Source organism: Bradysia coprophila, unplaced genomic scaffold (assembly GCF_014529535.1).
Source record: "Bradysia coprophila strain Holo2 unplaced genomic scaffold, BU_Bcop_v1 contig_232, whole genome shotgun sequence".
In the NCBI taxonomy this organism is placed as follows: Eukaryota; Metazoa; Arthropoda; class Insecta; order Diptera; family Sciaridae; genus Bradysia; species Bradysia coprophila.
The window spans coordinates 20,619,452-20,632,627 of NW_023503493.1; the positions used below are offsets into that span (position 1 = coordinate 20,619,452).

Below are 13,176 nucleotides of genomic sequence, written 5' to 3' on the forward strand. Positions count from 1 at the left end.
GATTACGATTTTAAGGTCTAATTGCTAATTATTAACCTGTTACAGACGGCAAGCATTATGAACAATTATCGGGTCTATTACTTTCATCCACCAAAGTATTTTAAATCGGTTGATTTTAAATCTTGTACTTCAATTTTTTTAACATACATTTTACTATATAACTGGCCGTATTACCCAGAGCCTGTCATTATTTTTGTCACCGTTATCGAAAACAGATGAATAGCCGTATGTAAATCATCCAGGAGTCGCATTCCATCCGTACACGATTGCTATAAAGACACAAAATGATAAGAAGCAATTGCTACACTGACAGTTCTTTTGCACTAATGTCAGAACAACAGTTGTTTTTATCGTTTTAACAATCGTTGTGTTACGGACGGAATCCTTAGGTTAAGTTTTACTTAAGCGAATATGAACAGTGATAAACGTTAGACATTATTAATACTATAAATCCAAGAAAAACAGTAAAACGACCGACACATTAGAGCAACTTTTGTGCTGGATTTTCGTGGTTTGACTTTTTTTTTAAGAGTGTTTATTCAGCTGAACTTTGACATATTTCGTAGTGCTAGTGATGTAACCAAACAAATGAAAACATTTTTGTTTTGTTTTTGAATATCCATCTGTCGATTTATCATTTTTAAAAGTGAAGTGACCGATTTTGTCACTCTTCATTTGGATTCACGGACCAGTAGTATTTTCAATGAATCAGAAACCGTTGACACAACTTTCTATTGCTGTACTGTGACGTCATGTTAATGAGTTAGAGTGCAAGTCATTATAATAGGAACCTTGACTTCAGAAAAATTGGAATTGTCCATGAGTAACTACATTCGCCAAATATCGAGCAGTTCACCTTACACAGCCGTTACAAGAACTGTTTTCTACTTTACAATAATTTTTGCTAAAATGTCTACGGGTACTTCTACTGCGGATGTTGGACGAATGCCAGTGTTTTATATTTCACATGGAGGTATTTTTATCCAGTTGTCCTCTCTATGTGCTCTGTGAATATAGTTCTGGCATAAAATTTTCAGGTCCAGATCTCATTGAGGATACCAGAAAACCGGGAGAATTTTACACTTGGTTCGGAAACTACTTGAAAACTGAGTTAAAACCAAAGGCTGTGGTCTGCATTAGTGCTCATTGGCAGGGTAGAGGCAGTAAAGGAATTTTCGGTAATAATTGCATAAGCAAAGCTTATCATACGTTAGTTCAATTGAGAAATTATTTTCTTCCAGTTGATGTGTCTAAGAAGCCGAAGCTAATTTACGATTTCTATGGATTTCCGAAGCGTTATTACTCAGTCACTTGGGATCATCAAGGATCGCCGGAAATAGCATCTCGCGTTATTGGTCTACTGAAACAGAATCAAATCAATGCTGAAGGTGTCAACTATGGTAACGATCATGGAGTATGGGTGCCGCTCAAAAGAGCAATGGATTCGAATCCGGATATCCCCATAATTGAGGTGTCAACATTTGAACATGAAGATATGGAACTTCACACGAAAATGGGAGAAACACTTTCACCTTTACGGTAGATTTGCTGATTTTACGTTAGTGAAAGTTCAAGAAATTATTTATCTTCTTTATCAAGGGATGAAGGAGTGGTGATAATCGGTTCCGGTTCTGCCGTACACAATTTACGGATGTACATGTCTTATCCAAGCGATCAACCATCACCGCAGTTTGTGGCTGACTTTGACAACGAAATGGAAAGGATTGCATGCAATTTAAAGGTACGACTTCAGAGACTAAAGTTTTGTTTTCTAAGGTCATTCAACTTAGTTCAGTTACAAAATTACCTTTTTAATTGACAGGGTGATGAACGGAAAAAGGCAGGAAACAAATTAAGCGAACATCGCCATTTTCGACACAGCCATCCCACTGCAGAACACTTAGTGCCTTATCACATTGCTCTGGGTACTCATTTTTTTTAGATAAAACCATTTCACCAGCTAAATATTGGTTTGTTCATGTTAACATTTTAGGTGCGGCTGGATCAGACGCAGGTGTTAAATTACTACACGGATACTACTCTACATTGTCTTGGGGTAGTTATGGTTTTGGTATGGCGACCAACTTTAAAACATTTCGCCGAGACGAACTGTGATTCATATGAAATAAAAAAAAAACTATTTTCGATTGAAATTCAGGGATAAATAAAAGGGTTACTAACATATCGCACTACAAATTGATTTGAATAATTTCATCCATAAATCGTCAATCATCAAATATTCATCAATCCTCCATCAATCAATCATCAATCCCTACCAATCAATCATCAATCCCGCACCAATCAATCATCAATCCCGCACCAATCAATCATCAATCCTCCATCGATGGGTAAGTTTTCCGAATCGTTTTATTTTAAAAGAAAATGCAAACTTATCCAACTATACCGCATACATTTACCTAAAAAGCGATATACGATCTAACAATTCATTTATCCTCAAGAGCAAGCGACTATTTGGCCATATATGAAAGAGTGATATATGCGACAAAGTAGAATACTCGTGGCACAAAAAACCTTTGCTGGTAAGACTTATTTTCAGCTAGTGTTGTATGGGGACAATCTAGTGTCATCTAGAGTAGCTTCATTTAACTGTTAACTAACTCCTTGTTAGAGAACACTAGCTGAAAATCAGTGTGACTAACTGAGGTTTTTTTAGCCTACATTTTTCTTTACATGTCGTATATATCTCTCATTCATATATGGTTTGGCCTGCCATGTGTGCAAATTTGCAGATCTGTCTCGTGTTTGCATTTGGTTTGTGTGATCTTCTCACCGCACTTTAGTATTATTTGATGGAAAGCACGAAATAATGTTTTATTGTGGACATGCTCAACACATGTAAGTTAATTTCAGTGTTCTCTAAGACATGCCACCACTTACACCAAACTGAAACGAGCCATCAGAACAGTCGGAGCGTTTGCTGCGACTGAGCCCCGTACAAACCCGTATATCTATTGCGTTCGTGACCCTAGTGCGTCTGTCACCCTACTTCGATCGTAAGCCTATTGCGCCGGTTAATGTAGTTAAAGTAAAATTATTATGTAATATGTACATCTTACAAATTGCGCATAGCGCAATTACGAAGCCCCGTACGACGTTCCTTTCAAATGAAACAAAAATTTCAAATCGCCCTAAAATTTTATTTTTTTGAAGGGCCTAGTATCGGCCTCAGTCCGAGGACCCAAATTTAAATTTTTTTTCAACTACATTCTATTCGGCCTTTGATTACCTTCCAAATGAAACAAAAATTACGAAAAACGGATGAAATTTGCTCGAGTTATATGTAAAATACACATAGGGTCCTAGTATCGGCCTTAGTCCAAGGACCTAAATTTATTTTTTTTTCAACAACATTCTATTCGGCCTTTGATTACCTTCCAAATGAAACAAAAATTACGAAAAACGAATGAAATTTGCTCGAGTTATATGTAAAATACACATAGGGCCCTAGTATCGGCCTCAGTCCGAGGACCCAAATTTATTTTTTTTTCAACTACATTCTATTCGGCCTTTGATTACCTCCCAAATAAAACAAAAATTACGAAAAACGGATGAAATTTGCTCGAGTTATATGTAAAATACACATAGGGCCCTAGTAGTGGCCTTAGTCCAAGGACCCAAATTTAATTTTTTTTCAACAACTTTCTATTCGGCCTTTGATTACCTTCCAAATGAAACAAAAATTACGAAAAACGAATGAAATTTGCTCGAGTTATATGTAAAATACACATAGGGCCCTAGTATCGGCCTTAGTCCAAGGACCTAAATTTTTTTTTTTTCAACAACATTCTATTCGGCCTTTGATTACCTCCCAAATAAAACAAAAATTACGAAAAACGGATGAAATTTGCTCGAGTTATATGTAAAATACACATAGGGCCCTAGTAGTGGCCTTAGTCCAAGGACCCAAATTTAATTTTTTTTCAACAACATTCTATTCGTCCTTTGATTACCTTCCAAATGAAACAAAAATTACGAAAAACGAATGAAATTTACTCGAGTTCTATGTAAAATACACATAGGGCCCTAGTAGCATTTCACTTCTAAGGCCCTAACTCACGGCCCACTTACCCGATTTTAAAAAACTTTTTTTTCCTGGATTGGTATTGACAATACCTATCATTTGCCGTGTCATTTACATTTCCATCGTTTATTTTGCCATAAATATCACCAAAAGACCTTAAATCACTTAGGTGGCCCTAACTCACGAAGGGCCGACCCGAATATGCCCATCTTCGAACTTAGCCTCACTATTTCGACTATCTTTCAGGGAAAAAAAAAATTTGAAATCGGATTTGATTTACTCAAGATATCGACGTGACAGACGGACAGACGGACAGACGGACAGACAACATTTTTATTGCAGATTCGTCATCTATGAACATAGGCAAACACTTTGCCCTTACCGTCTGCTTCGAATTCCATCAATTACACACGGCATCGTAATCCTATAAGCCCCTTTGTACTTCGTACGGGGCTAAAAAGATCGTCGATTCCACCAAATTTAAATAAATTGACCAAGTTGGTTGTTTTTTTTTAAATTTATTTCGTTACCATAACAACGAACATTAAAAATTACAACGTGAACATGATACATCAAAAATATTTTAGATGCCAATTTTTTCACATTGGTCCATTTTGGTTAAGTTTTTTTTTTAGAGAACATCCATAAGTTCCGTCAGCTCTGAAAGACTGAGGCGGATTTAGTAAAAGCGTATTAAAAATGTCAGAAATACTTACAGAAAAAATAGTGAAGAATAACAGGAAAAGGAAAATTTTGAAAGGACAGGTTTTGTGGACGTTCGGGTATGAGATTCTCAATTTTCTAAATTCAGACTTCCTTTTGTTATTCTTAAGTAAATAGTTCCGAGAAATTAAGATTAAATTTACTTTTCTATTGGGTGTGGTGTAAAATGTTCTGGTCCCATTGTGTTGAAATGAAATGAACAACTGAAAAATTAAGTGAAACTTTACCACGTGACAGCTAAGACTATTCTACTTTTATAAAATAAAATTAAGCAAAAAAAAAAAAACGGTAAATCAATTGATGAGATTCAATCGTTGAAAGTTTAGACAAAATTTTCGTAAACAAAATGTGTACAACAGACTTAGAACTAACAAAATGTCGCAATATCTTGGTAAAGTGTATGTTCATACAAATCTTAGCCCACCATTTGCTTCACTCAAACTGGAGGAATTTGATGTCCTGGGCTAACATTGGATTTGTCTTGCACTTGCACTGGCTCCGGGAAGTAAATCCATGGAAACGATGCGCTTTCACCCTGTTCACTTTGTAAAATCCTTATGAATCCTCCAATGATCCATATGCCGTAACCTCGTATGGCAATTACGATCAATGTCCAGATGATATGAGCAATTGACGAAAAGTCGAAAATCATAAATAGAAAGGCGAAACACAATAACGCGAATTCGGCCAGGCAAAATATTTTACATTTCATTAGAGCTCTCTGGAATTAAAGATGAACGAGTTGTCAGTTAAGAATATTCAACGTTCTAATATCTTTCGAAACACTAAATTTATTCAACATACCTCTATCACTCCCCTGTACAGCAAAAACGCTATTGCCACGCGTATAACTTCGACTATTCAAAATTATGTGAAAAAATAAATTATTTTCGATCTGAAGGAAGGATGAGCAATTCACTTACATCCAAAAATAATCCAGTTGAAAATGCTTACGAACGAATGTCCCCACAGCCAGAAGAGGATGCAGTCGAAACAAGCGACTCCCTGAAATCAATGGATATCAGTTTTAGCGGCATTCTTATAGAATAGAAAGGCAACTAGTTTATACCAAATTAACTTTGGAGTACAACGATGGTAGATTCTCAGGATTTGATACCCACATTAACACTGCCATGTCTGAGTATTTGTTGTATTGTGATGTGAAAAATTATCTGGAATTTACGGATTGTATCAATAAAAATAAGGAGGGAAAGCAGTCAATATTATTATCCTTCGCTTGTCGACGAGATCTACTTAGATAGGATGAGAGTCTTACAAATTTATGAGTACTTTAATGCCCGGCGAATTGTTATTGCCAACAGAAGATAATTTTTTGATTGTAGCACTTTGAGTGTGCTTGCACAATAAGAATTTAAATTACAACTCCGCGTTTCCAAATTGCTACCGTCAAATGCGGCAGAGATTTAATCTGAATTTAAAAACTCATGATTTGCATTAGATGGTGAGTAGTGTCTTTCGTTTGCAACTATTTTGGCTGAGCAAAACAACAAAATGAATACAATTACAATGTTCTTCTGAACAGCAAAAAATAGTCACGAATAGTAGTAATTGTAGCTAGAAATTTCCCTCATGAGCAACAATATACCAAGTATCAAACAACACAAAAACAAATCGATAACATATCAGTCCGGGGGACGCTGAAAGTTTGTAAGCACATATATGACTATATTCCACGTCATTTAACTTTGCTTGAAAAGTTTTCTAAACAACTGTAGTTAATTAGTTAAGTAGAATCAAATCTTTTATTTACAGAAAACTGTTTATTGTCGAGGAAGCAAACAAATTTTCGTTGGTGCATTTGTATACTTGTCTAGCCTGTACACACTTTTCAATTCCATATAAAAATTGACGCGACATACTCTTCTAAACTGTTTAGGAGTTTAAGTTGATTTTAATAATACGACTGTAACACCAAAACAAAATACCACCTGCAGCGCAAAAACTGAATTAGTAGCCTCGCAATTTCGGATAAAAATGTCTTTTTGGAACTATTGAAAATTCAACAAGAAAATTTCCGCTAGATCTCGTTAACACAAACTATCTCTGTTACATTTCAAATCGACTTACATCTTCAATTATTCAAGAAAAATTCACTATGTGAAATCAAAACAATGTTTGCACTGTTTCCTTAAAAGATGTGTATAAAAAATGATGTCATGTCACTGGCGCCCAAAATGCATTTCTTGATAATAATGAGTTCTTTTCGCTGTACATTGATGAATTCTTTCTACCAAACGCAGAAAGTACGCAGCAAGTCAAAAACCCGCTTATATTCAATTCTTTGTTTTAAACATGTAATAGGTGCACCACGAAGACATAAAGTGAATATTTCAACCATTTGCGATGTTTGCACACGGTGAGCTTAAAAAAAATTTATTCGACCTCTCGTGGACATGGGATATTTTTATAGGAATGTGCTCAGGGGCCTCCCAGGATGACGAAATGACTATTCCCAAAATATTTCGATGGGAAAATTTTTAATTAGCTCGATTTTTCGTTTTTTTTTTGACCTGCGGGAAGCTTAGAATACTGTTTGGACCCTACTGGTGACTCGTTTGAACACAAAAATATAGTTGCTGTTTAGCCTGACGTGTAAGCTTTACAGCGATACCAATCATGATATTCATGACTACCAACAAACATCTTGTATGAGGCATAGTCATTCAACTAGGTCGATGCGAATTTGAAAGGCTGTATCACACGTGGATGATTTCTATTTTGTCTCAAAAAGTATGTTTAGTTATTTTACATAATTTAAGGGAAGAAAACGTTTATTTGAGCATAAAAAAAATACAAAAATAAAGGTGCTGCCCTGATATCCAAGGTTGCTATGTCACACAGAAGAAAATCGGATGGCTGTTCAGGTCTAACAACAAAGATTTATATCAGAATGAAATACAAACTCATTTTTCGAAATTTATTCACTTCTTAAATTATGTAAAATACCTAAACATACTTTTTGAGACAAAATAGAAATCATCCACGTGTGATACAGCCTTTCAAATTCGCATCGACCTAGTTGAATGACTATGCCTCATACAAGATGTTTGTTGGTAGTCATGAATATCATGATTGGTATCGCTGTAAAGCTTACACGTCAGGCTAAACAGCAACTATATTTTTGTGTTCAAACGAGTCACCAGTAGGGTCCAAACAGTATTCTAAGCTTCCCGCAGGTCCAAAAAAACGAAAAATCGAGCTAATTAAAAATTTTCCCATCGAAATATTTTGGGAATAGTCATTTCGTCATCCTAAGAGGCCCCTGAGCATATTCCTATAAAAATATCCCATGTCCACGAGAGGTCGAATAATAGTACATTACTATGCAAGGGAAGTAAAGTGATATCTCGTATCCAGATGAGAAAAAGTATCCGAGGGCGGCAGCCCGAGGTACTTTTACTCATCGTGATACGAGATATCACTTTATTTTCCGTGTGTAGCACGACGTTTTACTATGCGAGTGATGTAAAGGTTATTGCCTATACATGTAATAGCCTTATTACATGCACCAGCATAGTAAAATTTTTTTTAAGCTCACTGTGTGCAGCAAAGGGCAGTGAATCGCATAAATTTAATCTATTTACTGAAACTCATTGTGATATTTTACTATTTTTATATGCAACTATTACACACGGAGACATGCAGTAGTCATTCTCTAATAAAGTCAAGTATATCGGGAGAAGTTTGTTACAATCGTACACACATTTCAAATTATCTTTCTGTGCCTTAGAATCATATAATTCGACGTATTTCGTCACTGCACCTACGATCGAAAAGTGATTGCTAAGAAAAGCTGAAATTGTTGTAATGTTTTTGTTTTGTTTTTCGTCTCATTATGATCCTTACGGCACAGAAAACGTAGTTCGTGACTCGTATAGTAACGAAAAATACTATTAGTTATATCGCCAACTAGGCCTCACCAAATGGGTGGGACAGGTCCCTTGACAGATTCAGTTATCAAAAGACGTTCTTTTATTTTAAACTCAAAACTACATTTTCTACAAATAATAAAGAAATTCATAAGTAACAATAAAATCAAAGCATAGTTTAGGAAATAACTCAACAGCACATGAAGTGGCCAAACTTCCAAAAATATTTGGCATTTTTAACTTTTTTGTAAAACAGAAAATTGATGCATTGTGTCTACTTATGTGAACTTGATAGCTTAAAATCTTTAAAATGTATAAGTCAAAATTTTTAACTTATTCAGAATCAATATATAGTCAGGGGACCAACACCCGAGATATTGTGGGTCTAGTTGCATTAGTCTGGTAAGGTTTGTAAAAATATTGTCTGTCGGCAATCGAGCCCATTGATCGATTTTGTGCATCTGTGGTTACCATAGTTCATGAATTTGATTATTCAATGAAGACAACAAAAATTTCGAAAATCGATTCAGAAATACCCAAGTTATCGTCCTATCAAAAAAGTAGGCGAACATTGTTGCGGGAATAACTCAGAGATCATTAATGCGATACCGTCCAACTACGAACTTGAACCCAAAAATGTTATTCCTCGTCGAATAAAATTTAGGATTTATCGTGCTAAAAAGAAAAAAAAAACAGATAAAATTTCTTTGGGAATAACTCACAGTAACTCCGTTTTTTGCCAACACTATATACATTTCAGGGTCACTATGACGTATTTTCCGACGTAAGACCAAGTGAATGACTTTAGAGTCAAGGAAATTTTAGCGAACTCAAATAGTTATTCCTATGTGTAGGACAGTGAAATCAGTGAAGGACTATTACAATTGAAACCTGAAAAGGACGCTCTTTGTGTCAGGCAGGTCAACTGTGAAAACCAAAGTAGTGACGACATAAAATTAAAGTTATGTCCTAGTGGAAAAATATCACCTATTGCGCACAAGTACGTAGTTTTTAAGTACCATTCTTCTTTGATTGTTAGCAATTTACATTTCTTCTTGTTGTTATTGTTGTTTAAATTTAAAGCTACGCCCGACTTAAGACGACTACTCTAAAAATATTGCATCGTCCAAGCGATGAATACCAACATTCTGAATCAAGTGAAAAATTATTGAATCGGTCACAGTTCAACACCAGAATAATATGATACACTAAATTATGGCAATTACATACAAATCCCTTCTTGCTTCGGTATAATATTGATAGCACACTCACAAACAAAACAAAAAAAAGAACTGGCGAATTCTCTTCAAAAATTTAATCGATCATGAAAGTAGATATGTGGCTACCCCGAAAAATTCATAAAAAATTCCTTTAACAGGCTTCCGCACCACATAAATTTCCGTTTTTTTTCCTTTCAACCGAATTAAATTTTTTACGTATTTCCCTCGTCCGATTTCATATAAATGATGCTTTCACTGCAGAGATCAATAGGTCGATAGAAAAATAAAATAAATATGAAAGATGATTGGGTGAAATCGCATCGGGATATATGATGATTGTGGTGTGTATGATTAATAGCTTAAGGCTTTTCAATCGCTTTTTTTGTCTAAGAGATTTTTAGCCCCGTACGAAGTACAAAGGGGCTTATAGGTTTACGATGCCGTGTGTAATTGATGGAATTCGAAGCAGACGGTAAGGGCAAAGTGTTTGCCTATGTTCATAGATGACGAATCTGCAATAAAAATTTTGTCTGTCCGTCTGTCCGTCTGTCCGTCTGTCCGTCTGTCCGTCTGTCCGTCTGTCACGTCGATATCTTGAGTAAATCAAATCCGATTTCAAAAATTTTTTTTCCCTGAAAGATAGTCGAAATAGTGAGGCTAAGTTCGAAGATGGGCATATTCGGGTCGGCCCTTCGTGAGTTAGGGCCACCTAAGTGATTTAAGGTCTTTTGGTGATATTTATGGCAAAATAAACGATGGAAATGTAAATGACACGGCAAATGATAGGTATTGTCAATACCAATCCAGGAAAAAAAAGTTTTTTAAAATCGGGTAAGTGGGCCGTGAGTTAGGGCCTTAGAAGTGAAATGCTACTAGGGCCCTATGTGTATTTTACATAGAACTCGAGTAAATTTCATTCGTTTTTCGTAATTTTTGTTTGATTTGGAAGGTAATCGAATGCCGAATAGAATGTTGTTGAAAAAAAATTAAATTTGGGTCCTTGGCCTAAGGCCGCTACTAGGGCCCTATGTGTATTTCACATATAACTCGAGTATATTTCATCCGTTTTTCGTAATTTTTGTTTGATTTGGAAGGTAATCGAATGCCGAATAGAATGTTGTTGAAAAAAAATTAAATTTGGGTCCTTGGCCTAAGGCCGCTACTAGGGCCCTATGTGTATTTCACATATAACTCGAGTATATTTCATCCGTTTTTCGTAATTTTCATTTGGAAGGTAATCAAAGGCCGAATAGAATATTGTTGAAAAAAAATTAAATTTAGGTCCTTGGACTAAGGCCACTACTAGGGCCCTATGTGTTTTTTACATATAACTCGAGCAAATTTCATCCGTTTTTCGTAATTTTTGTTTCATTTGGAAGGTAATCAAAGGCCGAATAGAATGTAGTTGAAAAAAAAATTAAATTTGGGTCCTCGGACTGAGGCCGATACTAGGCCCTTCAAAAAAATAAAATTTTAGGGCGATTTGAAATTTTTGTTTCATTTGAAAGGAACGTCGTACGGGGCTTCGTAATTGCGCTATGCGCAATTTGTAAGATGTACACATTCCATAATAATTTTACTTTAACTACATTAACCGGCGCAATAGGCTTACGATCAAAGTAGGGTGACAGACGCACTAGGGTCACGAACGCAATAGATATACGGGTTTGTACGGGGCTCAGTCGCAGCAAACGCTCCGACTGTTCTGATGGCTCGTTTTTTGGGCTGTTACGATTTTTTCTGCACAGAGATATATGTTCGATCTTATAAATGTTCTCAGAATGTGAAGTGTGATTGTTATATATAGGGATACATATAAAACGGTTGAACATGTTAACCCATTAGCATCGCAGCTATAATGTTGATCGATTCGATACATTTCGGTCTTTGAAAAAAAAAATGGAATCCATTCTGAATGATTCCAATCGTTTCTGTTTATCAATTCGTATCTCTCGTTCAAAATGCCATTTTCCTAATATCAATTATAACGAATAAATAACATGAGATATGAATGTGTGTATATAGCAACGACTATGGGCTCGTTATTATGCGTAAACATTGCTTCATGGAAAGCAATTTAAAAGATGAATTTTCCTATTACAAAGATAAAGGTAGAGTATGTTTGTGGTTTTTATAGGGTACGGACCCCAGTATTCGGCATAGTTTAGAATATCGGCCATCTATTGTTTAGAACAATGAAACCCAATGAAACCCATTGTTGTGGCCGATATTCTAAACTATGCCGAATACTGGGGTCCGTACCCTACACGTTTTTTATGTGAAAAGTCCTATGAAAGAAAAATTACCTTCAATGTACTTTTAACGTTGAAGCTGCAGACGCATTATTATGTACCACTTTTGCAGGGTGACTCGCAACAATTTCGTGATAAATTTTACGTTATTTTGATCGATTTGTATCATATATCTCAGCTAAGCAATAACCAAGCAAGATCTTTCGAGAAGGACTCTTTCTGGTTACAGATGTACTGATGACTGTGTTGTGGTTGCTAGCAATGATATAGATCATTTTCATGACCTTGTAAACGTCAGATACAATACCAATATTACCAGTAAAAACAAAGGAGCTGTCAGACACGATACCAAAATCTAACCTCAATTACTTGGTTTTAATTCTTGGTTATATGTGTTTACTGTTAAGTGAAAATGATCTATAGTAAGGATAGACAGGCCCTTCACAGAAGAGTTTGTTTTTTTGTAAACTGAAGCAACCTGAATTAAATATTTGTTTCACAATAAGCTGCCGTTTATTCGAATAAAACAACTAAGTATCTGAAAAGTACCTTAACTTTTGCACTGCACTTTTGCTTCACTTTTAAATGTATGAAATTCCGGTCTACTACATTTTTAACGTCTTTAACCAGCAATTATTATGGTATATTTAAAATAGAAATTTGACAAAAATACTTCTCAAGATTCACTGCTTCCATAGGTTTGTTCCAAGTAACTACTTCCTACGAACCATTAGGGGGAGCTTACAAAAAGTGAACGAGTACCTATTATCGTCATGAAATTTTGTTCAGTCTAGAAAATGACACAGATGTATTCGATTGAAATCTATGAATTCAATGATTAACAGATGACTGATGAAATGTCGCTGTATGCGTATTTATGCAACGACATTTCGTCAGCTCTGTTAACCACCCTGTTCGTAGCAGACACTTAAATTGTTGACATTAAAGGTATACAGAATTTTATAATAAAATGTAAATTTAAGTTTATCGCTTAAAAAAATCTCTGATTCGAAACGATACTGCGAAATTGGATTTTGTTTAGTGATTAA

The 13,176-nt window shown here is 35.4% G+C and overlaps 2 protein-coding genes across 5 annotated transcripts; one reads left to right on the plus strand and one right to left on the minus strand.

Annotated features, from left to right (window-relative positions):
* The first annotated feature begins 543 nt into the window (after positions 1 to 543).
* On the plus strand, positions 544 to 2,196 carry LOC119075766 (4,5-DOPA dioxygenase extradiol-like). Of its 2 annotated transcripts, XM_037182308.1 has the most exons (7): positions 544 to 739; positions 803 to 995; positions 1,027 to 1,178; positions 1,242 to 1,539; positions 1,600 to 1,741; positions 1,823 to 1,925; positions 1,994 to 2,196. In XM_037182308.1, exons 2-7 carry the CDS (start codon positions 820 to 822, stop codon positions 2,113 to 2,115), a joined length of 993 nt encoding a protein of 330 aa, XP_037038203.1. In that variant the 5' UTR covers positions 544 to 739; positions 803 to 819; the 3' UTR covers positions 2,116 to 2,196. The 2 variants fall into 2 exon arrangements, with proteins under 2 accessions (XP_037038203.1, XP_037038204.1); XM_037182309.1 differs by having other exon boundaries at positions 546 to 973; positions 1,038 to 1,178.
* A 2,415-nt stretch (positions 2,197 to 4,611) lies between these two features.
* LOC119075767 lies at positions 4,612 to 6,960 on the minus strand. 3 transcript variants are annotated; one of them, XR_005087456.1, is made up of 5 exons: positions 6,854 to 6,960; positions 5,835 to 5,937; positions 5,689 to 5,770; positions 5,570 to 5,622; positions 4,612 to 5,486 (listed from the first exon to the last, which is right to left on the minus strand). XR_005087456.1 is itself a non-coding variant. In XM_037182310.1 (4 exons), the coding sequence occupies exons 1-4, from the start codon at positions 5,898 to 5,900 to the stop codon at positions 5,202 to 5,204; spliced, it is 486 nt and encodes a 161-aa protein (XP_037038205.1). In that variant the 5' UTR covers positions 5,901 to 5,937; the 3' UTR covers positions 4,612 to 5,201. The 3 variants fall into 3 exon arrangements, 1 of the variants encoding a protein (XP_037038205.1); XR_005087457.1 differs by lacking the exon at positions 6,854 to 6,960 and adding an exon at positions 6,372 to 6,584; XM_037182310.1 differs by lacking the exon at positions 6,854 to 6,960.
* Between the last annotated feature and the right edge of the window lie 6,216 nt (positions 6,961 to 13,176).